Here is a 24,960-nt window from a genome sequence, read left to right as displayed (position 1 = left end):
GCGAAGTAAAACAAGACACGCAAAAATAGACACGCATAATAAAACAAACATGGATAAATATCACGTAAACAGATCCAGTAACAAAACGCAGGCAACTTTCAGCTGGACTCCACCGCAACGGCACGCTTTGGACGAACGCACCGCATGACACAAGCCAGAATGATGGCGTTCCTCAACCGTCAGGGCGCGGGGCGCGTGTGGACCTTTCGGACGGCAGGGCGCTCAGAAACCGGCGTGAAGTGCCTGCTGGCATGTCAGCGGCACTGATGAGCGTGGCGCACCACACCGGGGTCACGTTTACCATATAGGCCAGACGGTAATAACAAGGGCGAAGCAGGCCCGTGCTAATGTGCTCGAAAGGCTGGCGGATTCACTACGGCATGTTGGACAGCGCTCGCGGGCATCTCAAATCCGCGCTACGATTCGCTTCGAGGAAATTAAATCAACACAAACAGACCGTCAACATCTTGCCGAATTTATCGAGCCAGATCACAGGCGTCCCCGGGACGGGGACCCGCACCAGGAGTGCGCACACTCGTGCACGACAGTGCAGCAGGTGGGCAGCGTAGCGGCCACCCTGTCGATCAGGACTGGGGGGCCGGTGCCGGCGGGCGGCACCAGAATGGCCGACCTGTGGCCATCTGATCGATGATGACTCGGCCGGACCCGCTGGGACTCGTCCGATGATCCGACGCCCGGACCGGCACCGCGGCCGCCTGGCCAGCCGAGCCCGGGGCCCGAGCCGGTCAGCCGGAGCTTATCCGAACCCCCCGGAGATCCGGCGGGAGCGACAGACGTCTGGCCAGCCGAGCCCGGGACCCGGGCCGGTCAGCTTGGGACCTATCCCAACACCCCCGGAGATCCGTAGGGATCGAAGACGTCTGGCCAGCGAGCCCGGGACCCGGGGACGGTCAGCTGGGACCTATACCACCACCCGGATTCCGGCGGGAAGCGACAGACGTCGGCCAGCCGAGCCCGGGACCCCGGGCCGGTCAGATGGGTGACCTATACCAACCCCCGGAGATCCGGCGGGAGCGACAGACCGTCTGGCCAGGCCGAGCCCGGGACCGCGGCCCCGGTCAGCTGGGAACCTATCAACCCCCGGAGATCCGCGGCAGCGCAGACGTCCGGCCAGTGGACCCGGTCAGGTCGGCAGGCGCCTCTATCGGCCGAGCCCGTGACCTGGTGCGGGTCGGGTCGCTTGCGGCCCAGAAACGGGCAGTAGCCCTTCTGCAGCGACTGCAGCTCGTAGTCGTCCGTGTGGAATAGCTGGGGACGGCGGGTGAGCGTCAGCAGGCGGGCGCCACACCACCGCCGGACACGGGAGGCAACAGCCACCGACAGCCACGGCTGGACGCGGCAGCCAGAGCACGAGCCAAGCGCATGTTCAGTGGCGGCCGGGCCTACTTACAGACGCCGGCGTGGATTAGACACGCCGACACTCGACCGGACGGGCAGCAAAGCACACATCGCAGAGACTCCACTCAGCGAAGTGCTTCGCTAGGTCGAACAGGGAACGACCGATCAGATGAGACATGATGGTAGCAGTCAACAATCAAGCGAGATGGTAGCTAAAATAGTCCATTGTTGGCTGGTAGGAGACGCCAGACCGCATCGCCGGTGGTAGTGATGGGGGGGGGGGGAGAGGAGCTGTCAGGAGGGAGCGGGCTACGTGGAGAACATAGGGACCGCTACCAGTGTCTGGCGTCTGACAAATCACATAACAGAACACGCTGCAGTACGCTCGACATAAACAGGGAAGATTTTAAGCCTCAGTTTTTTCCATCATGAGTTCAAAGTTCTTCTTCGCTCAATCGCCAAACTTCAATCACCGGGAGTTACTGGCCAAACAACGTTACTGAGCAGCCGCTGGTTACATCGCCAACGCTCAGCGTTTCTAGCGGTGTTCGTGGTCACGAGAGCCAATGTGCTTGGTGGACCGCCCGTTCCGTCCGCAGCGGCCGGCCTCTCACCCTGTTACACGACAGGCAGTGGGACACAGGCATGTCGGGCATCAGGTTCCTGAAGAACTGGTAGCGCAGCGGCGGCGGCCACTTGCAGACCAGCACGTCCACGGGACTCATGGCCCGCAGCGCAGGAGCGTTCACCACTACCGGGATGAAGTCGGTGCCACCTTGCTGCCAATGCAGAGAGGACCGGGTCACCGCACGGCCGGCAGGTCAGGGTATGGACCGGGTCACCAGACGGCAAGAGGGTCACGGTATGGACCGGGTCACCACACGGCGAGGTCACCGTATGGACCGAGTCACCACACGGCGGGCAGGTCACCGTATGGACCGAGTCACCACACGGCGGGCAGGTCACCGCATGGACCGGGCCACCATACGCCAGGCGAGTCACCGTATGGACCGGGTCACCACACGACAGGCGGGTCACGGTATGGACCGGGTCACCAGACGGCAAGAGGGTCACGGTATGGACCGGGTCACCAGACGGCAAGAGGGTCACGGTATGGACCGGGTCACCACACGGCGAGCAGGTCACGGTATGGACCGAGTCATCACACGGCGGGCAGGTCACCGTATGGACCGAGTCACCACACGGCGGGCAGGTCACCGTATGGACCGAGTCACCACACGGCGGGCAGGTCACCGCATGGACCGGGCCACCATACGCCAGGCGAGTCACCGTATGGACCGGGTCACCACACGACAGGCGGGTCACGGTATGGACCGCCTCACCAGAAGACAGGCAGGTCACGGTATGAGCCGGGCCACCACACGACAAAGGGTTACCGTATGGACCAGGTCACCAGACGGCGGGCGGGTCACGGTATGGACCGGTCCACCACACAACAGGCGGGTCACAGTATGGACCGGACCACCACATAGCAGGCGGATCACGGCATGAGCCGTGTCACCACACCCGGAAACACCCAACTCCTCAGCGATTGTCCTCCAGCCTCGGCACAAAACGACCTCTGTAACTGTCCAAAACTCTGTGTCCCGGGCTCAAAGCTGCGCCGCGGCCGCGTTACACGTCGGACGTATTGAGCTTGTTGCAGGGCCAGCACGTTGCGGCGTGTAATAAATAAACGACAATCGACGCTGACGATGGCAAAAATCGACACCAGGAGGCACAAATAACGTGGCGAGTACGATCAAAGTGTGACGAAAAGACCGACATATCGGTCCGGGGCCACCACACACAAGGCTCCGTTATCTGCCCTTTACTGGCCGGTTTGCACGGGGGCGCAGCCTCCGTTGAGCGGGACAGCGCGGCCACGGGACCAGCGGCGGTTACCTCGAAGTTGAGCAGCCGCTCGGTGAAGGGATCCGCCTCACCGCCGGCGTTCGGGTCATTGAGGGTCAGCGTCTGCGTGGTGCCCTTCTTCTTCTCCTTCCAGCCCTGCCAGCGGTCAAGCCCCGATGTGATGTGTTCGGTGCGCAACACACAAGCCCAGCGAGCTGTCGACGGATGCAGCCGTGCTACATAGCGGATACATTGTGACGCTCATGCCACGCTGGCTTTTCCGGCTCCGTAATCTACGCATTTCTGTGGACGGGCATGATTTGTGTCCCTCATCGCGAACATTTCGGATGCACTTTGAGACTCATGCACACGCCTATCACAGATGGCACGATGCCATTTTGAGGGCTCGCTTTGTACACTACGGACCTACGCGCATAATAGACTTCTACTTAGCAGTCTACAAATCCTAATGGATGACAACGTAAGACATATCATCCCACCCCTTGCTGTCTAAGACCTAATGTCAAGAAACGTAAGTTACCAACACGGCCAGAGCTGATCGCTGGAACGAGCCACCCCAACCGACGGTAACGCACGCCAGGCTGAGGGCCGCCCGTCTCCGCCACCCGTCGCACCTTCGGCTTCTTGGCAGTGCTGGCGCTCTTTTTGATGCCGCTGGCGCTCTTCTTGGTGCCGCTGGCGCTCTGCTTGGCACCGCTAGCGCTCTGCTTGGCGCCACTGGCGTTGGGGTGGAGGGCGGCGGCGGCGGCGGCGCTGATGGACAGCTGCGCCGGCTTCTCCTCCTCGTCCTCGTCCTCCTCGCTGGAGCTGCTCGAACTGCTCGACTCCTCGTCGTCGGAGCCGTCCGGGTCGGACAGCTCGATCATGCGCATGGCGTCCTCGTCCGAGATGCCGTCCTCCAGCTGGAACTCCACCAACGTCAGGATCTCTGTGGGGAGCGAGGGACGGAGATCCGTCATCGGGTCACACGCGCGGGAGCGCCGCCGCAATCACAGCAGTTCTAAGGAGAAGCCGAGAAACCCCTGAACCATCTCCAGGTGAAGGCGACATGGCCCTTGCTGTGAAGGGACATTGAGAACCATCTCTGATGCCCCGTACAAAACTAACCCGATTAACTCTAGGCTTAGTTGCTTCTGTCCCACTTCAAATTCCTCGGTAAAAGTCAGTCTGCAGTCGGCAGGCTTCCATTCCAAGGTGACCTCTGGCTGTCCGTGCCAGCGTGGGCGTTGGCTCCCACACGGCACAACAAAGCCAGCTTCTGTGCGTACAACGCGTGGCCATCTCGCCCCCCACCGGAGCCGAAAACTACACCCAAGCGTCCGACAGCAGCCTCTCTGACCAAACGCACCGAACGAGACGAACGAGAAGACGAAGGGCTGGTTGCAGTTGGTGCAGCGGCTGCCGCGCGTGTTGATCAGCGGGTTGACGGACGAGCAGCGGTAGCAGAGCGGCAGCAGCTCCTCCTTGTCCGTGAACGCCTTGCCGCGCAGCTGCACCGAAGCCAGGTCGACGTTCTCCTGCGGCGGCCGGGGCAAGCACCGGTCGGCCACCATCGAGACGCCACCGCTCCGAGTGAGGCGTGCCGCGTGCGTCGGTAAGCTGAACATTCTGGCCGGGTACAGAGCGCGCCCTCCGCTCCTCATGTGGGCCCTAGATCAGCGCTAAGACAATTACCGGCACATGTGGATAGGCGCAGCCTATTGAAGCACGGAAATCCCTGAGACACGGATGGGCACAAGGGCCGCACAACGGCGGAGGAGGGGAGGGGGAGGGTGCGATCACCACAGAGCGTGCGACTCACCTGGAAGCGCAGAGGCACCTTCAGCTGCTGGATCTTGTCCAGGGCATAGCGCGCCAGCTTGAACGCCTCCAGGATTCTTGCCCTGTTTGGCCAGCGCGTACAGGGTGCAGAACTTGGAGACACCGCGGGGCTGCGGGCGGGCGGACGGCCGTCAGTGCTCAGGGGCGACACGACCGGCGGCCGCGGCCGCGGCCACCGCCACCACCAACACGCCTCCTCTCACCCATCCAGCGCACGACAGGAGGCGACGCGCACGGGTCGCCGCCGGGCCCGCCGGGCAGCACCGGGTCAGCGGCAGCCTGCCGAGCCCGCCGCTGCAGTGCCGGGCCTGCGGGCAACGTATACGGCACGTGTCTGAGGCGTCTCTCCCGGGACACGGAGGGCTGACCCACTCACCTGGAGCGTGGTGAGCTCGTGCGTCAGGAAGCGGGCGATGTTGAACAGCGCCTCGGGCATGTACGACGTGAACGGCTCCTCGATGTAGCGGTGGATCGTGTGGTAGGCGTAGTAGATGTTGGCCTTGCGCTGGTGCTCGTAGAACAGCTTGATCATGGCGTCCTTTTGCGCGGCACTGGCGGGGCGGAGTGGGGTGGGGCGTCACGGCCGAGGCGAGAGCCGACTTGTCTCAGTGCTGGCGGCAGCGGCCCGGCCGGCCGGGTGACAGCTCGACAAAAAGACCCCTGCTACTGACCGGTGGGCCATTGCCCAAGAGCTCTGCTGTGAATACCCTCCTGGGAGTAGCAGCCATGGGACCGGTCGCAACCGCAGGGATTCTTTGATTCGACAGCGTTTGGATGCGGCACACGAAGATGTGTGGCTTTTCTATCACATAAGACAAGGTCCAAAATTGATCGCTGATCCAGCCGGACATACGCTAAACCAACCAGACACTGAACTACCCACGCCACCGTTCCTAAAATAGTCTAGGGTACGGAGCAGCGAAGTAACCCCGCGAAAATACGGTAGCAGCCTGAGGGGTCCTGCCTCCGACCGTTCCGGAGTTCAGCTGGTCATCGCGCGCCGCCGCCGGCGCCCACTCACTCCTCCTTGGCGACCTCGAGACACTGCAGCGACAGCACCCAGTGGTAGAAGGCAGCGTCGTCGAAGCGGCTCTCCTCCACGGCGTTGACCGTCAGCTGGTCCAGGATGAGGAATGCCAGGTCCAGCCGGCCGGCCTTGTGGAACGCTGCCGCAGGGAGGGGCCAGTCACACCAGATCGCCCCCGGGGAACAGCAGTCGGCGCGCGCGTCAGCCCCCGTCCAGCTCAGCTGCACAGTGGCATGGCACCTATGGCAATAACCTTAGCCGTCACTACGCATCATACGCGCTGCCAGACACAACCCCAGGTTCACGGCACATCACACACAGCACAGTTCGGGGGCTCCTGGCACAACACGGCGGACGCTGCCGTCCCGCCTCGTACATCACGGCACGTTCCATGAACGAACACGTCCGTCCCGCACACGCTCCGCCGCCGACCACCGACCTTTCTGCGCCTCCAGGAACTTGTCGTGCTCGGCCAGCCAGTTGGCGTACGGGACGTAGATGATCTGCCGGAACTCAGGGGTGTTGCTCGCCCAGCGCGAACGCCTCGTCCCAGGCCTCGGCCTCCACGTAGCAGCTGATCATCGACTCAGTGTCGTCCATCTTCCTGCGGGTGGCGGGCAAGCGGCGGGCGCGTCACACGCAGACCGGCCGCCGGTGGTCGGCAGGCGGCCGACAATGACCGCACCAGCAGCGGCTCGGCGACAGACACGCCGCTCCAGCCCCGTCTTCGGGCTCGGGCAGCTGTCCAACGACTTGGGCTGGTAACAAGTCTACCAGGCGTAATTCACTGCGCATACCTGACGTAGGTCAGCACCGGCCCGGACATCCCTTACTGCCAGAGGTATCCGGGACCATTACTAGCGGACGAGGCTCGGCGCCTCGGCCGGTAATTGGCTGAACTGCGGGCCGGCAGCGGCGGCGCTCTGATCACACTCACTTGTACATCTCGGCGGCCAGCGCGTACTACGGTCCGGCAGCGGCGGCGCTCCGATCACACTCACTTGTGCATCTCGGCGGCCAGCGCGTGCTGCGAGCCAGCAGCGGCGACGCCCCGGCCCCACTCACTTGTACATCTCGGCGGCCAGCGCGTACTGCTTGAGGCGGCGCAGGTGCTGGGCCACCAGCTCGATCGCCTGGCTCTCGCCCTTGTCCAGCTTGCGGCCCGTCTCGATGAGCCTGCGGCCGGCCGACGGACGGACGGACGGGTCAAACGACGCCCACGCGTTCAGCGGCGCACCGGCCACCGGCGTCAGCGCACTCTCACAGGCGTTGTTATGGGCAATGCACAATATGTGTGCAGGCACCAAATAATGAGTCTGTATGTACATCAACACTTCAAATAAACAAAGACAGATCTTCAGCTCCTGGTGTTTCGGTACCATGAGCTCAGACTTCTTATGATGATGATTACCCCTCCATACACCAAAAGGTACTGGTTAAAGGACGTTCTGGAGCAAACCCTGGTTAGGTGGACAGTACTCGAAATTTCCAGTTGTGCTTACGATCACACAGGAGTCAACAGTTTACAGCGCACTTACAGACGTATCACCTCCCCGGTCAGCCCCCTCGCCAGTCAGGCGGTGGGGAGGGGAGGCTGACGCCCCCGTCCGACCCGTCCTCGTGACGCGCTCCACCCGCGACACCGGGCGGCCGGAACTCACATGTCGATCCAGCCGTTCTCGCCCATGATCTCGATGGCCTTCAGCGTCTCGCCAGCGTTGACGTACATCTCGGCGGCCGAGCGCAGCTCGTTGATGTTCTTGGCCCACTCGGCCCGCTTCTTCAGCAGCGTCTTGCGGTCGGACGAGTCCTCGTCGCCAGCAAACTCCTGCCTCGGCAAGAGCGTGTGGTTAACGAGAGAGCTACGGTTCGGCCGCCGCGGGCGCAGACCGGGGGGGGGCTGTAGTCGGCTCATACACGGACCAGGCGCGGGCAGCGGATAGCGCGTGGTCGGTGCGCCACAGCGGTGGGGCAGAGCCAGACCACAGATGTGACGACCGCACCGGTCATGTCACACACGGACGTTGCAATGTTACGAAACCCATATGCCACCAATCGCGCACTGCTCCGTACGCACCCATCGTGCCGTCGGCGTGTCACTGGCGTGTCACCGACGCGTCGTCGGCGTGTCACTGGGTGTCACTGGCGTGTCATGAGTGTATCATTGGCGTGTCATCGGCGCGCCACCAGCGTGTCATCGGAGTGTCCCCTGGTCCAGGTCACCAGCGTGTCACCAGCGTATCACCGGCGTGCCACCGGCGCGTCACCAGCCCGGCCCCCCTGTCAGTGACAGGGCCGGGTCGGTCGGGACTGACCTGCGCCAGGTCGAACATGCGCAGGTCGGTGTACATCTGGAGCGCGGCTGACGGCTTGCCGCCCTTCTGGTAGCACTCGGCTGCCTCGCGGAACTCGCCGCGGTACGACAGGATGTCGCCCAGGAACACCTGCTCGTTGAAGTCGCCCTTCTTCTTCCTCTCCTGTCGGCAGAGGTGGCGGGTATGATCGGATGCGTTAAGGAAAGAAAGCTAACAACGTGACCAGGAGCGAAGTAAACCAGAACGCTCTTTCCCATCGCTCAGACAAATATGGAACCAATCGGACACCTAAAAAAAGGCAATGGATCATGAGGCATTTTCTTCTCGCGCAGCGGAGCCACTCAAGTGGCTACAAGACACCCTGACGGTCTAGGTGTGAAACCCGTGTTTATTCCACATACTTAAACTCATTCCTCCCCGGAGTGGGTTAAAAGGCACAGTGACAGATCCAGAAGACCAAAACGAGCGGCGGAAGAGCTCCGCCGACCGCGGAACGGCCCTCTCACCTCCATGGAATCGATGAGGTAAAGCCAGGGCACGTCTTTGATGCGCATGTAGGACTTCTTGGCCACCTCCAGCTCCAGATTGTTGAGCGCCTCCGTGCCCAGCGTCTCCCAGTCGCTCTCGCTGACGCCCAGGCAGGCCACCGCGTACGCCTGACTGTCGGGACACGGACGCGACCCACTTAACACCTGCACGCTGCCCGGCCCGCCGTCCGGCACCTCTAGAGGAACATGGTCCTCGGCTTCACGGCATGTTTGGTCTGGTGATATAAGCTTGTCACTTGCGATTTGAATTGAAGATCCTGCCGATGTACGTTGAGAAAAACTGACCCACGTGATTCGGCGCGCATCATATATGGATAGCGCACACGATGATTCCATGACAGCATTTGCTGCCGCAGCAACTGTTGCCTTAATTATTGCCTCATAGTCCTGCATACCACCGCCACGACTAACTCCACTGCCGCCGCCAACCCACTCTATTCTCACATCCGCCATGCGAGCTAGGGTGAAGTCCTCCACCGCTGAGTTGCCATTCGAGGAGTCGATCCCTGCTCCACGCCCCCATTAGGCTCCAAAGTCCGAGGCACACACAGCACTGAACCCCAGCAAGCCTACCTGAACAGCTTCTTGTCGATGTACTGGTACATGGGCGCCGACTGCAGCACGTCGATGGAGCGCATCGAGTAGTTCCACAGCACGAACACCTTGCTGCCGCTGAAGCCAACCACGAAGCCCTGCGGAGCGACACAGCGTCGACACAGTCAGGCCCGCACTCCGCGAGGGCGAGCATCAGCAGGAGCACGGGGCTCTCCCCACACACCGCGGTAGAGGGGGGGGGGGGGAGGGAGCATCTCATCATCGGGGTCACGGACGGCAGCCCCCCCCCCCCGACACACACACACGCCGCGGGGGCCGACCCCAACGCAACACAGGTCATGTCCAGAAGGGAGGATGAGCCCCACCAGCCCCATGAGGTAAGGTTCACAAAGCTTCAATTGGCACCATACAGAGGCGCCGAATATCTATGGATGCGCTGTGGCGGTCGATACAAATCAGTAATACATACCAGGGTACCCCCATAATTTGCCACGAGTTCCTCACGATGACACGTCGTATTCTGAGCAGCCAAGACACGAAGTTAGCGTTCAGTGCAGCCAAAACACGCCAGCCCCCCGCGCCGCGGTGGTCGCTGCGCTGTCACGCACCGGCAGCTTCTGCTGGTACGGCACGTAGGAGGCCGCCTTGATGAAGAGCACGCCGTTCCCGGAGTAGCACAGCATGTCCTCGCACATGGTGTTGAACGACAGGCTGCTGGCGTTCGGCTCCTGAAAATCGACGGTCATCGGTTGCGAGGAGCCAGCACCGGGGCGCGTCATACGGTGACGGCCCGACCCGCCAGCTGATCTGGTGCAGCGGCCGACACTGACAGCCGTGTGACAGCCGCGTTCGGGCCCGCGTCCCCGACACCGCACACCTGTGCCTCCTCTTTGGTGGTTAGTCAACTGGCAGAGGGCAAAGACAGCCACGTTGCCATGCCGTATTACGGCACCGCGCGGCACGTGGAGCTGAAATCGGCCGCCAAAATTACCAGTTGCATTTGTATTGCCCTAGTGGTGTAGCAGGACCGGTTCATACACGATGGGCCGTGCTCGGCACGCACCCTGGTCACAAGGTTATCACAGCAAACAATCGATTAATTTAAGGAAATACACCGGCAGCATCAGATGTTACCAGGGCAAAGCGCACAGCCGCATGATTTCTTCTGTAATCACTACCGTCTCACAGGGTATTCACAAGCCTCAAACTCCTGCCGCCATAGCACCCTTTATACACAGTTCAAAACCACATAATAGGGTGTAGTGGCCACTGTTCACACGGATCCAAAGACAAAAAGCGCGTCGGTTTTCAACTGGCCCACCGATATACCCATCAGCAAGGATCCACTGGCCACTGGCAAGGGCCACCTAAAGAACTGCCGTGTTTTCCACCTCAAAACGCGACGCCTTGGTGCCACCTCGCCGTGATTACCCACCTCGCCGCCGCACGCGCTCACGCCAGACGGTTCCGCAGCCCACCTGGAACATGAGCTCCTTGCTCTCGACGCTGTAGACGAGCACGGTGCCGTTGTCGTCGACGACGGCTAACTTCTCCTTGTATGCGGACAGGTCCAGACAGCGAATGGCCGACGGCACCTTGAGCAGGCTCACCGGGAACGCGTTGTCGATGAAGATCTTGTACACCTGAGAACGGCGCCGCCGACCGCGCCGGCTCGGTCACGCACTGCAGTGACAGAGTCCAGAGCGCCAGCACGGCGTGTGCGTTATTCAGACCTCGGCGCTTCGCGAACGGTGCACAGTTCTACGACACCATCCGTATCCTGCACAGCGGAGGACCAGCGCACGGGGCCGACTCGCATCGAGGACTGGCTCATGTCGCATGACGCCGGCACTGGACGGACAGGCAGCCGTCCCAGCGCCCCGCCGACGGTGGCCCCCTGGGACGCCAGCGTCAGCGATCGGGGCGGCGGCTGCGCTGCTCCGCCGGCGCCTACCGCCCACACCTGGGCCGGGCCGGGGCCGGCTGACTCACGTGGCCGTTCTTGAGTCCGATGAGCAGGCACTCGCGGTCGGGCGGACCGCCGATCACCTTGATGTACCGGATCATCGAGTCCATCACCCACTCGCGCTCGCGCTCGCCCGACAAGTTGAGACACTGCAGGCGGCGGTCCTGCGGGGGCGGCGCGGCGGCGCGTCACCGACCGGGCCGCCGCGTCACGGACGGGGGCGGCGGCGCGTGACGCGACCGTTCGGGTCCGGACACGGGGCCGACCATCACGGCTACAAGACACGGGACCGACGGCTCTTCAGGTGATGCGTGATACGGCGTGGCGTGCCAGAGAGAACCTTCATATCACACACATACATGGTAGAGCATAGTAGAACACGGTGGATCACGGTAAAACAGGGAGGCTCGAGAGATGGCATGAAACATCACATGTAGCACAGAGCGGCGTGGTTAACGCCAAATGCGTGTGCATCCAAAAGAGACGACGGCGACAGCGAACGGCACACGGCGACACGGTGCCCCGCACAGGACAACAGGTACACGGAGGACAGGCGCACCGCGCGAGAAACAGTGAACGGCAAGTACTTACAGACACAGTTACAGTTTACACCATAACGGGAGGGAGCACGGATGAGGGCAAAACACGCACATAAATGTATACTGCGAATCAGTATAGCAGAACAGGATTAACACACAAAGGGGTGCGTGACTAGCAAACGACCGGACTATCTCCCGATAGCCTACTTCCTTTTCACAGCGTTGTTGAGCGCGCGTCAAGATGTTGCATCGGCTGACGGCGCCTGGAGAGGCCGCGTAGGGAGGCCGTCTGTAGGGGCCACCTGGAAGGATGGAGGCGCCTGGGGGGGGGGGGGGGGGGGGGGGCGAATGGGGAGGCTACCTCGGGAGGCCACCCGGGGCTGACCTGGCAGAGCACCAGGTGATTGGCGCAGATGACCAGCAGGCTGCACTCCAGCTTCTGGTTGAGCTTCTCCTTGACGCGGTAGTGCATGTCGGTCGAGTCTCCCGTGTACAGCTCGTATATGATGACCCTCTCGGGCAGTTGGACCTGCGGCGACGCCGGACTCCACGTCAGACCGCGACAGCTGCTGCCGAGCGTAGACAGCGGCGGCGGCAGGCAACGAGTACATAACCACCGCATACATCTGTGGCTGGTATACAGGGTAATCTTTCCGATCCATTTCCAATCATGATTCAATGAATGTCCCTCGTCTATCGGCCGCCAGGCTATCTTCAAACTAGCAGCAGCCAGTACTAAAAAATTGTGCACCTATGAACGCAGCTGGCGGACCTCAGCTAAAGTGACAGCACACGACAACTAAACGCGAGCGGCAAGGCTCACCGTCTCCGAACTCTCGCCACGTACTGACCACCCTTAACACTGAACTGTACTCGCGATCCGGAGATTCTTCTACATCCAGTTCATGCTCCCTCAAAATTCTAGCCAGACTGACGGCCCGGTGAAACAGCTGCAAGCAAAACCTCACACGGCGACCATCCCTTCCTGAAAGCCGCTCCGCCCCCTCCCCCCCCCTCCGCCGCTGCGGTCTGCGGAACGGGGCTGGGCTCCCACACTGGGGGAGGGGGGGGGGGAGGGGGCACACTTACCGCCAGCCGGGTCTTGTAGAGCGCGATCTTCTTCACCATGTCGCGGCACTTGATGCGCACCTTCTGCTCGGTGATGAGGTGCTCGATGATGACGTCAGTCATGTTCTCCCTGCGGGAGCGGACCGGAGACTTCAGGGTCTGGTCACGCCTACAACGCAAGCGTACTGCCCGCTCCGGCCGTCGCGACGGCCCGTAGCTCGGGTGCTCGTCACGCTTCACAGACACGGCCCAGTGGTAAACGTCCGGTGTTGGGGGCGGAGAGCCGTGCGGGCTCGCCTGTCACGACGCGCGCCTCTGTGTCCCAGACAGTGAGGAGCACCCGTCGGTCGGAGCGTCACAAAATGAATAACCCGTCGCACCATCCATTTCCCCGCCCGCACCAGCATTCTTCTATCTTTGGATGAAACAATTGCGCCCGAGCAGGCGTAAGTAACACCCCACTCCATACAGAGGCTGACTACGGCGCCGCCATCTTCAATCAGAAAAAGCCACAGACACGCACGTCAAGCGGTGGAGGGTCGCCGGACATGGCGTACGGCAGCGGCGGCGGTCGGGCCGGGCTCGGCTCACCTGAAGGCGTACCGCTCCCGGTGCAGGCCGTGAACAGTGCTGAACACGAGCTGGTAGTACGCGATGGTGCCGTCGTTACAGCCGCACGCCTGCCGCAGACGGCGGGGGCCGGTCAGCGCGGCACGGCGCCAGCAACGGGCGACACATCACCAGCAACAATCGTACAAGAGAGCTTAAATGCCGCCCAAAACGCAGGCACGCGAGATTAACTGAACTATTCATCCTCTCTAACGACAGCACCAGCGCCGTCAACACCCACTTCCCAGCGATACCAGCCACATCGGCAGAGACAGCAGCAGCGGCGGTGGCAGCGGCTACAGCAGCAGCGACATGCTCCCCCGGTAAGAGCCATACGCCGCCGTCCGCTGGCGTTCGCGCCAGCCTCGCCAGCAGGACAGCGCCCAGGCCATGCGGCACCGGCCCCTCACCACGTAGTTGCTGTCGGGCCGCGGCGCGGCGCACCAGACCCACGACTCCTGGGCGCTGATCGTCTCCAGACGGATGCCCTCCTTGGTGAAGAGCGTGCACTCGCGGTTGGAGCCGCCCATCAGGATGTACTGGCCCAGCGGGAAGAACTGCATGGTGCACGCGTCGAAGCGCAGCTGGCGCTCCTTGCCGATCTGACGGCGGGACGGGACGCGCTCACCGACAGAGGCGCGGCGGCACCAGCGGCGGCCACAGATCACGGGGAAGCTCCGGAGGAGATGACAGCGGGCGGGAAAGGGGCGCACCAGTCACGAGCAGGGACGGCGGCGCGACAACCCAAGGGGGACGTATCCTATTTTACCAAATGAGATTCCTCTTCTCACTTTGCCCGTACAATGCAAGTTTTTCAACTCATTCCATTCAAAACACAGTTTTCAGGTTGGAGCTGTCCCCCACGGTTCAGTTTGACCTCCAATCCCGATACGACCCCCTCAACATCAGACGTGCTCATGCTTATGGACAGGAGACTGACACAGGGGCCGGGGCACCCTGACCGGGACAGCACATACCACAACATATTTTGAGGCATTGTGGAACACCATACGTGATGAAGAATGGGTTACTTGCATGGTGCACTACACATCATGAAGTCCGTGACGCAGGCTTGGATTATCGCGGCTTGAACTTCACAGTCACAGTCACCATGAGAACAAGGAACAGGGAAATGGACAATAGGTAGGAGCGTGATGTGAGATAGCACCTACTGATCATGTACATTTCATGTCGTCTTGCAGAGTTAAGTCGGCTGTGTGTAATACAGTCGTGGCATGACTAAGGACTAAATCCCGTTGGAAACCACTAAACCGGCTTCAAACAGTACAACACGATCTCGTCACTTGGTCTGTCTGATGGCAACACACGACAAAAACAACCAAATCAACGCCAGCACAAGAGTTCCCTGTCATGCACTGCCAATGCCAACACACGGGCTCGATCCAAGGCCAACCGATGCGCACTATTCGGGAGAGTTGAGCCAACACGAAGGATCTGTCGTCCCTGCACTACCGGCCGGCGTACCTCGGCCACCTTGAAGTCCTTGCTGTAGACGGAGTAGAAGGAGAGCGTCTGGCCCCAGTCAGCCACCGCCAGCACGTCATACACGTCCTCCTTCACCGGCGAGAAGTGCACGCGCCAGACGGGCGAGCTGCTGCCGCCCGGACGCTCGATTCGCGCCTTTTCCTCCCCTTGCTGCAGCGCACGTGAGCACCAAACCGTCAACGACACAGCGGCAGCGAACGGAACGCGTGCAGACAACGCGCCGTGGTAAAACGGGAGCGGTGCCGGTCACAAGGCGCATGATCCGGTACCAGCAGCGCGCTGACACGCCGGTCACTAGCTGAACCTGGTCCATAATGCTCATGAGGCACGGCAGCCTGCCCTTGTCCCCAGAGACGCCGGCCGTCTCTTGAGGCCGAGAGCCCACCTTGTTCCTGATGGAGACGCTGCCGTTCATGAGGCCGAGCGCGAAGAGCAGGCCGTCGGTGGTCCAGGTGCAGCTGTTGACGCGGCTGGGCACGCTGTACTTGGTGACGTTCTTCTGCTCGGGCGACCACAGGCCGAAGTCGGACAGCGAGCACGACACCAGCATCAGGCTCAGCGGGTTATAGGCGATGCACTGCACGGCGTCCTTGTGCCTGCCGGGCCGATGGGGCGAGACGCTCAGAGCAGCCACGACACGCCATAGGCCACACGGCGTTTCTGTCACGGCACACAGCACGCACGCCCTCAGATGACATCACTAACTATCATATGACGTCACATGCCGGCGCACACCGTCATATGACGTCACACACCGTCAGAAAACGTCATATGCTGTCAGAGGACGTCACGTGCCGTCAGAGGACGTCACACACCGTCAGATAACGTCACACGTCATCAGATGACGCCACATGCCGTCAGGTGCGGCTCCACGCCAGCTCCGCGGAGCACCAGACCCGAGTGACGGCACCGCAGCCGGCCGCGGCGTCTCCTTCTCACGTGTAGCGTAGGATGCCCTCGATCTGGCAGACGCCGTGCTCGACCTTGGTGCCCTTGGTGGCCCAAATGATGACGCTCTTGTCCTGGCTGCCCGACGCGAACCGCTTGCCGTCGCGGCTGTACGCCACGCAGTACACGTTGCCCGTGTGTCCTGCCGGGCCACGGACACGTGAGGTGATGCACCGCCTCCGCACAGGGACATGCAAGGGTACGTCGTCGGGGCAATGACAAATGCAAGATATTCCAAAAGACGAGACTTTTGATGATACCACGGAAAACAACACGGCAAGACACGCGCTTTTGGAGTGGTCGTGTGAGTTACATTCTTTCAGATGCGAAATTATGTGAAGTGCGCATACGGAGAATGAATGGCAAATATTCCGCAGCCTTGGCGTCAAAGGCACAGTGAATTATTTTCCACACACTGCACCTATTTCGTCATGCTTAACCTGGATGACGTTTAGGAAGACATTTCAGAACTTATGAATGCCAATGGTTTTGATCGTAGGTTTAAACCCGACTTGAAAACCATTTGAGCCGCGTTAACAAGTTATGAACGCATATGGTAATATCACATTTGTATGCTTTCTGTGACAGCTAAGCCATAACGATTACCTTGAAAGGCTTCGCAGGGAGTTCTTCATGATATACCGGCAGACATCACCGAAACGCTATTCACAAGCTCACCACAAAATTCCTTACACAGTCAGCTGGCTGTCCCAGAGAATATACACCCCTGGGGTCCACACTAAAGGCCCAGCGATTTTGACAGCACAGGGTGCCCTGCAGGCGTCTCAGCGTGTCTAAAAGACGCGCACAGATTGAGCAGAGCATCACAGACAGCGGTGGGCACGGACTACATAGCCCACTGCAGTACGATATATGCCCACTGCTATCATATATGATATGATATATGTCCACTACTATCATAGATGATGTCATATATCCTCCCAATATCATCAGACATATGATAGCGGTGGGCACGTATTGCACAGCCAACTGCTATATGCAATTGCATGATTCTCAAACATTCCTGGTCGACCGAGTCCGAATGCAAAACAAATTTGACACCTGCGTTCTAGCTCATAGCTTTTCTAGACATGTTTAGTCTCCTCTGTGTCACTATCTCTTGCGCCACTTCTAGATTATATTGGCACTCTGTTGGCGACCCTATTTAAAAGAAAGCATGAAGAACCAACACGATACTACATTTCCGCTGCGTTACCAGAGGTCACTCTCGAGAGTTACACATGTTAATATCCAATAAAATTTCTAGCTTCCAATGATTTTATAGGGAAATTTCCACGGCATACACTTCAGCGAGAACATAGCCGAACGCCCCAACCATCACAACACCACCGCCCATCTAGAAGTGACCCACTGACGGCGTTACACACCGATAAACGCCCGTCACATCACTCGGCGACCGTGTGGGGGGGTCAAGGTGTCCAACACCAGTCACCTTTCAGCGGCTGTATGAGGGATCCGTCCACGGCGTCGTAGACCAGCACCCGGTTCCCAGCAGCCACCACCAGCATCGTGCCATCGGGGTGGAAACACATGTCGTGTATGCTGGAAAAACCACAACATAACCCCACTGAGCCGTGAAGAGCCAAACACAAAGCGCATCAAGGCTGTAGTGCCGCAAAATGAGCCCGGGGCGGGGCGGGCTGAGCAGTGAAAGTAACGAGATCCGCCCCAAACCACGCTACTAAACGTATGTCTCCCCAAATTCGACCCACCTTCTTCTCAGTTGGGGGTGAGGTGGGAAGAGAAGCTACCCCAAGTGAATAGGAAACCACATCCCTGGAACACAATGCCAATGAGATGTTCCGAGAGTTCATCAGTCCACATTGAGCACGTATAACAAACCAAATGCGGGCTAGGTCTACCAAGCAGTCGTAACTTGCACATGGAGATGACCGACAGGAAACAATGAATCCTCAATGACAGCCATCATTGGTAGACCATGCACACAACATGCAAGAACAACAGAACTTAGCATATCACACCTGGCTGGCCATAAGGACAAAGCATTACTCACGGTTGTTCATTTTTGTCCTTATCGTGGACTTTATCCACCCACGTCGTCACTGTCCGCATCCTGGCGATCGGCTGCTGTTATTGGTTTACTGCATACACCGTGGCGCCGTGCCTATAAAGGACGAAACACCGATTCAGGGGAACATCAACTCGGCGTAATCGCTGATCATGGTTTTGACACGGCTGTGAGCATAACCAGCGTGATGGCATATCTCTTGATTCTTGATTACCAACGGGCAGGGAGGGCGATGCATTATATTGCAGGATTACGGAATTCCGATTGCGGCCATACCTGCCACTTGGGCATGGGTTCACAACCAATTTTTGAAATAAGGACGGGTGTAGATTTTTCTAGTTTTGTAATCCAATCGAGAATACAATTTATCTAACCAACGAGTTTTCTTGGCACACTTTTCGGATCTTGTTTTCTTGAAGTAAGTGGACATCAAAGGCCCTTTTTTTGTTTGTTTTAGGTATAGGTTTGTTCAATCCACAAAACACTTCTCCAACCGAAGAATCTAGTCAACGGACGGAAAACGCTCTAAGCGTGCCTGTGCTTAACCCTCGCCCTGATGTGAGGGGGGGGGGGGAGGGTAATGCCCCCACGGTTTATGAGGATATCTCTCCGCTATTTCGTGTAATTAAGCCTAAATTTTGGAAGCCTCTGTACCCCTCATTGTGCGTATGATGACATGAAAAAAGTGTCTCTAGCGTTTCCTCAGTTCACGAGCAGCGAGGGATTTTTCAGAACACTGCAACGGCTATACTGCCTGGCTCGGGTGACGGGGTCGGCTAGCGCGAATGACGGTCCGGCTAGCGCGGGTGAGCGGGCGGCTGGCACTGGTGACGGGCGGCCAAGCGCGGATGACGGGCGGCCGGCGCGGGTTGACGGTCGGCTAGCGCGGGTGACGTCGGCTAGCGCGAGTTGACGGACGGCTAGCGCGGGTGACGGGCGGCCCCTACCCGAGTGAGGATGGCTAGCGCGAGCTGATGGCGGCTAGCGCGGGTGACGGTCGGCTAGCGCCGAGTGACGTCGGCTAACGAACGCGGGTGACGGACGGCTAGCGCGAGTGACGGACGGCCAGCGCGGGTGACGGGCGGCTAGCGCGAGTGACGGTCGGCTAAGCGCGGGTGACGGACGGCTAGCGCCGAGTGACGGACGGCTAGCGCGAGTGACGGCTCGAGTAGCGCGGGTGACGGGCGGCTAGCGGGAGTGACGGTCGGCTAGCGCGAATCCGCCAATCACACGCGTGAGGCCGACACCGTTGCATCAACAGTTCTACATAATAAATGTATGCTAAAAACACACAATTGTACATCAATGTACTCATAATTAAACAATATGCTGGTGCAAGTTGCATGTTGTTACACAGTTGTAATCGTGCCCTTTTCTGGGAGAAACTGCCTATGACCTGGCATAGTCGGGCCAATTATTCAGCTCGCGGTAAAAAGCTATTACAAATTGCGAGATCTCATTGGAACTAATCAACTGCTTTTCCGCGAGACTCTGTCCTTAGATGGAAACGGCAGGGGGGGGGGGGGGGTCGCATCAACCCCCTCCCCTATCGGTTCACGTCACCAGAAAACGGCGAATCCGGGAAAGGTGAAGTTATTGTTATCGATGACCGCATCTACGGGACCTTACTCCAATCAGGTCCAATCTTGTCCAATCAGGCATGCCACAAATGACAAGCCCGCAACCGATTTCCCAGTACAGCTTCGACATTCACTAGTTGCGAAACAGCGGCTTTAAACTTCGAATGAAATGTAATGAGTTTTGAAACAGCCAAATCACAATACGATGGTATTTAAAGACTACAACCACAGGCGTATCTGGGGACCTGACGATAGTGTTTGAGAAGATAGGGATACTTTATTGATGTTTTTGGGACTACGCATCAGGAGCGGAACCACCAGGAGGCTATAAACATTGCATGCACTCGCACTTTGGCACACCATTGGCAACGTTCACATTGATAACCATGTAAGGGTTCGAAGCTTATTCATGCGTAGCGAGCGAGCTTTCAGACATAGCGAGCTTTCAGAGCTTGCATTTTGATACTCTTACTACCAGGCTGTCCTGCAGAATCAGCCACACAAACGGGCATGCCATTTTAACCTGTCCTACGAGCTGGTTGTCGCTGAGGACAGCTGTTATATTATCAATATCCTCTAAACAATAGAGCCCGACAAATTTAGCGAATTTAGCTCTAGTCTACTGCCAGGTCAAACCACAATCACTCCGATTTTTTCGCAAATCCGTTTACTCAATTTTTTATCGCCATTCTTAGGACGTTTTCTGCAGAATGGGGGGCGACGCAACCTGCATGAGAATAGCTTGGTTGGCGCTCATCATCCCTCCGCATTGGCGAACAGTCCTGTGTTCGTCCCTTACCTTTTCTTCCCCTTCACAGTCCTCTTTACAATCCGTTCCACAGCTGACATTGCAGTGTATTTTCCTATGCGTCTCCAGTCACATATTAACCACTTAAGGTGATGTTTTAAAGGGCCTTTGAGTTCTGACAGCACAAGGCCACCTACAACGCCCAAATCGTGCATTTTTGTTCCATGCTTGATTGCTAAGACGGCCGCCCGTTTCTAAGTTTTCGGTTGTACCGTTGCGGAACCATTTGGATCATTTGGCGACCGTCGTCCGCATTGACTTTTTTGTCGGTTTGCTTTCATCCCATGTGATTACAGTGCACAGTACCTTTTTCAGTGAGGTTCGGTTCCTTTCTGTGATCCTGGGCCCTTGTGTAATCTCAAGACTTCTTCAGAAATTTGAGGAATGAGCAGCGGAAATGAAGCAGACGATTTTTTACCATTTTGCAAAGCCGGAATGACTACGTCATCGATATGAGGTATGATGTTAACAGTCAGCTTTTCTTCATTGATATCAGTGAGACTTTTCAAAAGGGACGAAAAAAGTGCCTTACGAACGTCATCAGACTATTTTCAGGGTCATTATTTCTGAATTTCGCGTCATTTTGACACTGTCTTAAACTCAGCCGACGCCTCGCAATCTCTGGGCGCATCCCGACGGCAATCATCGCTATCACTCTGCTGGAAAAGACGACTATACTCTCCACCCACGTATTCTCATGCGGCCACGCGAGCATAGCACCTACCTACCCTTAGCACGTAACTACCTACCCTTCGGGGAAAATCACCGACACTGGTCAGTCCCGGTCATGGCTCTGAGCGATATCACTTCGGCAGGCAAGCCCGTCAGGTGTTGTGTGCGTGCATTTCAATTAGTCGCACCTCTTCTAGCTTAAAAAGGAGAGCTGGAATGTAGAACACCGATGCTCGCACAGTGCACCGCCTGCCCCGTCCCCAAAGCACCCAAGCGACCAAGCATTGACTCAACACGGACGATTTAGGGTTGAGACTGCTGGCATTGCACGCACTTTGGGCAAAGGTCTATCCGCAGCGAGCCATCGTCAACAGTCCGTGCAGGGCCAAAACAGGGCACGGGAGGCTGTGGCTGCTCGAGGAATCTCCGAGCAGGACCGCTATACTGTCTTATTGTCGACGCCCTGATGTTGTGGTGAGGCCGAGCCTCGATCATGGAGTCCGCTCGGTGTCAAATGTGGAAATTCGGCGGCACTCCACCGCTGCCATTGGCCCTGTGCTTATCAGAATACTTTTGTCCGACGGCTCTGAATGGCAACACCTATAGCATTGCATCCCATCAATGTTTGTGATATTCTCTCAGCTTAAAGCTATGAAATCGGTTGTTTGACGGATCCGACGTGACTGAGAAGTGGCGGTGGAAAAGCAAGCGCCTTACAACGCCAATTTATCAGAAAAGCGTAGTCAGCGGACCTTTCACTGCGTACCAGTATTATAATCGTGAGATGGTAAGAGCGGCGTAATTCAAGATCAATATCATTGCAGGCCAGACACATCAGTGGGCTGAAATTTAGAGCACTTAGACGTCAACATCACTTAACATGGCTACAACTGATTTCGCTCCAGCGGAAAACATTCCCGACTCGACTCCTAGCACATAGGATTGCCTCCGACCCTGACGCGCAGCAGCACAGTACAACAGGACTCGGAGTCCGACCCAACGGGATAAAGCTCGTACTAGGCGCCTCATAACAGCGCGAGAAGACATCTGATAATGCTAGGATTATACACATAGAACTGTAGTTTGTTTCGCGCACATACAAGCTGCCAGGATACGCATCTCAGGTTGCCAACTTTCTATTTGAGTCAACCACCGATGACTAGAAGCCTTGGTTCCATCTCGCGTCGACCCCGGGTCCGCCGGAGTCAGGCACAATCCAAGGATGCCACACCTTGGCTGCTGACAGGTTTACTCTGGTGATCCATGCAAAGCTATGTTGGCATGGCAAGAATGTGATCTGACTTCGTTTGACCCGACCTGACAAGGTCAACCACAAAAGACAACGTGAAATAGTACCAGTAAAACGTACACATCCCATACCCGGTGCGCTACAGCAAGCAGCACCGGAGCACTGTTGGCTGTGAACGCCCCTGGTGTGGACACGAGTCGTGCCACCCCCTCTGTTTGGTTTGGTAACTGGCGTACCCGGTGACGCTGTTTAAGGTTTACTACCAGCGATTGTTCATAACAAAATGCAAACATCTGTAACAGCATTTAGGTTGCTATATGTTGAGCATTTTGCGTGCGGTGGTCAGTAAGAGTTATGCACCACTTGAGAAAATTATTTTAAAGCATAAAATATTTGAGAAACAATCTCCAGACTGCAAGTGTAAAAATTAATAGCTTCATTTGACTGCATGTGCATATCATTATGTGGATAATAAAATGTCATTGTGATTAAACCACAACAAAATACACATAACCCACTACAAGAAGATTTATCAGGATTATACCGGATATCAATACTGAAATGCAGGGTGGTCTATTGAAAGGACAGCAACGTTTTTGGAAGCTTACGTAAAGGAACTGTTCCCACCATGTGAAACACTTCAAAAGTGCACTTGGACATGTTCCGGAACCACTCAACACATACAATAAACCATAAATTTACACTATGTATCAGGTATCAGAACTGGTCAGGCTGCAGCAGCTGCACTGCACATAACAATACCGGAGATTTGCCGTAAATCCACACGTTTTAGGTGACATGAATGTATAGCTAAATACCTATCTATTGACAAAAATGACCAATGGATTAAATGGACTAAAATTATATGATTTTCTCAACAAGTATTTTCCTGGCACATTATACATGTCAGTTTTTGTGGACCAAAAAGTACTGATAAGAGTGGACGGGATGGCAACATGACACAATGTGTCAGGTTCCAGCTTTAGTCATTTTCCCCTCCTTAGCTCCCAAACCTTGTTTTAAAAGGTACTCCCTTGCTGCAGAATTGACATTTTCATGGGGGCTATGGGATGGAACTACATAGTAGCAGTACCTACTTAATCATGGCAGCTCCTGGTCCATAGCATTATAATCAGATGCAAATCACAAGTGATCATTTTAGTTCTTTGGGATCTGTTGGCATTGAAAAACTGCTTCTTGGAACATAAATTTCTGTTCACTCCAACAAAAATGAATGTGTACACATAATTATCACTGTTAAGTATAGCCCTGCTGATATGCATACCCAGCAAATATCTAAAGAAAAACAACAGCTTTAAATGGAGAAAACACCTCCACAGTTATTACTGTCTAGACAGCTCCATGTTTAAGGCCTCAGCAGCATTCTCAACACTCAAAATGTGATCACTTTCAACCATACTTGAGGGCACTTTAAGTCTGGATTGAAGCCAGAATCTAAACAGTAAACTCTATGCAGTATAACAATGCATTTTTCATCTCAGAAGATGTGATTCCACATGTGACAAAATAACTGGAAGAGGCATGGCTAGTGACTGCACACATATTCACTGAGGATTTTTATCTGGCATATCTCATTATACACATTTAAGAGCAACTAGCACCAGTATGTATTGATCAACACTACCAGCACCAGTTGGCATGCAACTTGACAGAAAGTTCATAGGATGCTCAGAGCAGTACTAGCAAATTCAAAGTACAGGGGGAGGGGAGGGATGCAGTGGCTGAGGCCTGCTACCAGCTCTGAAAATTGGGCATCATTGCTACTACATGGCATAGTGTGAAAGACAGGATAAATAATGGTCATCTCCTGATCTCTTGAGCACTCATTTTGAAATGGCTTTGAAAAAACATGAAATGCTAAACATTCTGCCTTCCGGGACTTTCTCACAGTTTATGGAGAGCACAGGACAATACACAAATCACATTCTTAGATAGGTTGGGTTCACATCACATCTGGATTGATTAGGTCTGTGGCAACACACAAGGCATAGACAGGCCAGTCTCCCTACAATATTACAAAAGAGATAAGCATATATGTTAAGCTGTGGCAAGGCATTGTCAGACCATTGTGGTACATGGTTAATTACTGAACTGAGCCTATGAAAGAACCATGAAGTTATCAACTCTTACTTGAAATAAATGACATTAGCTCTCAATATGCATGAAATATGTCATAGCTGTGTGTGGGACTTATATTCACATGGTAGCTAAGTTGAAGTTGTTGCCACCATGTCTTTGCAACAGTGACCTCCAAGCACAAATGGGTGCAACCACATACCTGTAATTGGTATGGACAAATAAGGACTGGAGGAGTCAACTGGAAACAAACTTCAGAGGTGGGTGTGTGTGTGTGGGTGTGGGGGCAACCTAAGGTAAAAATGCCATTTTAAGTGGGAAATCGCAAAAAGCGCTTTATACAGGCACAACAGGAGCGATAAAATATC

At 56.8% G+C, this 24,960-nt stretch overlaps 1 protein-coding gene across 1 annotated transcript; it reads right to left on the bottom strand.

The window, feature by feature from the left end:
• Positions 1-222: 222 nt before the first annotated feature.
• Positions 223-18,284, bottom strand: LOC119099800 (intraflagellar transport protein 122 homolog). Its single transcript, XM_037222878.1, is given in 29 exon segments — positions 223-243; positions 1,183-1,269; positions 1,974-2,138; positions 3,265-3,369; positions 3,849-4,162; positions 4,583-4,751; positions 5,036-5,110; positions 5,112-5,165; positions 5,432-5,606; positions 6,077-6,221; positions 6,522-6,600; positions 6,602-6,686; positions 7,148-7,258; positions 7,744-7,910; positions 8,398-8,559; positions 8,904-9,057; positions 9,519-9,637; positions 10,109-10,228; positions 10,979-11,143; positions 11,493-11,630; positions 12,391-12,534; positions 13,095-13,203; positions 13,665-13,753; positions 14,093-14,284; positions 15,168-15,338; positions 15,574-15,784; positions 16,128-16,278; positions 17,590-17,699; positions 18,172-18,284. Coding segments are annotated over 29 exon segments (3,846 nt in total). The 5' UTR covers positions 18,231-18,284.
• Positions 18,285-24,960: the final 6,676 nt, after the last annotated feature.

Source organism: Pollicipes pollicipes, unplaced genomic scaffold, assembly GCF_011947565.3.
Source record: "Pollicipes pollicipes isolate AB1234 unplaced genomic scaffold, Ppol_2.1 Scaffold_4881;HRSCAF=5763_pilon_pilon_pilon, whole genome shotgun sequence".
Taxonomy (NCBI): domain Eukaryota; kingdom Metazoa; phylum Arthropoda; class Thecostraca; order Pollicipedomorpha; family Pollicipedidae; genus Pollicipes; species Pollicipes pollicipes.
This window is presented reverse-complemented; position numbering and strand designations above follow the sequence as displayed.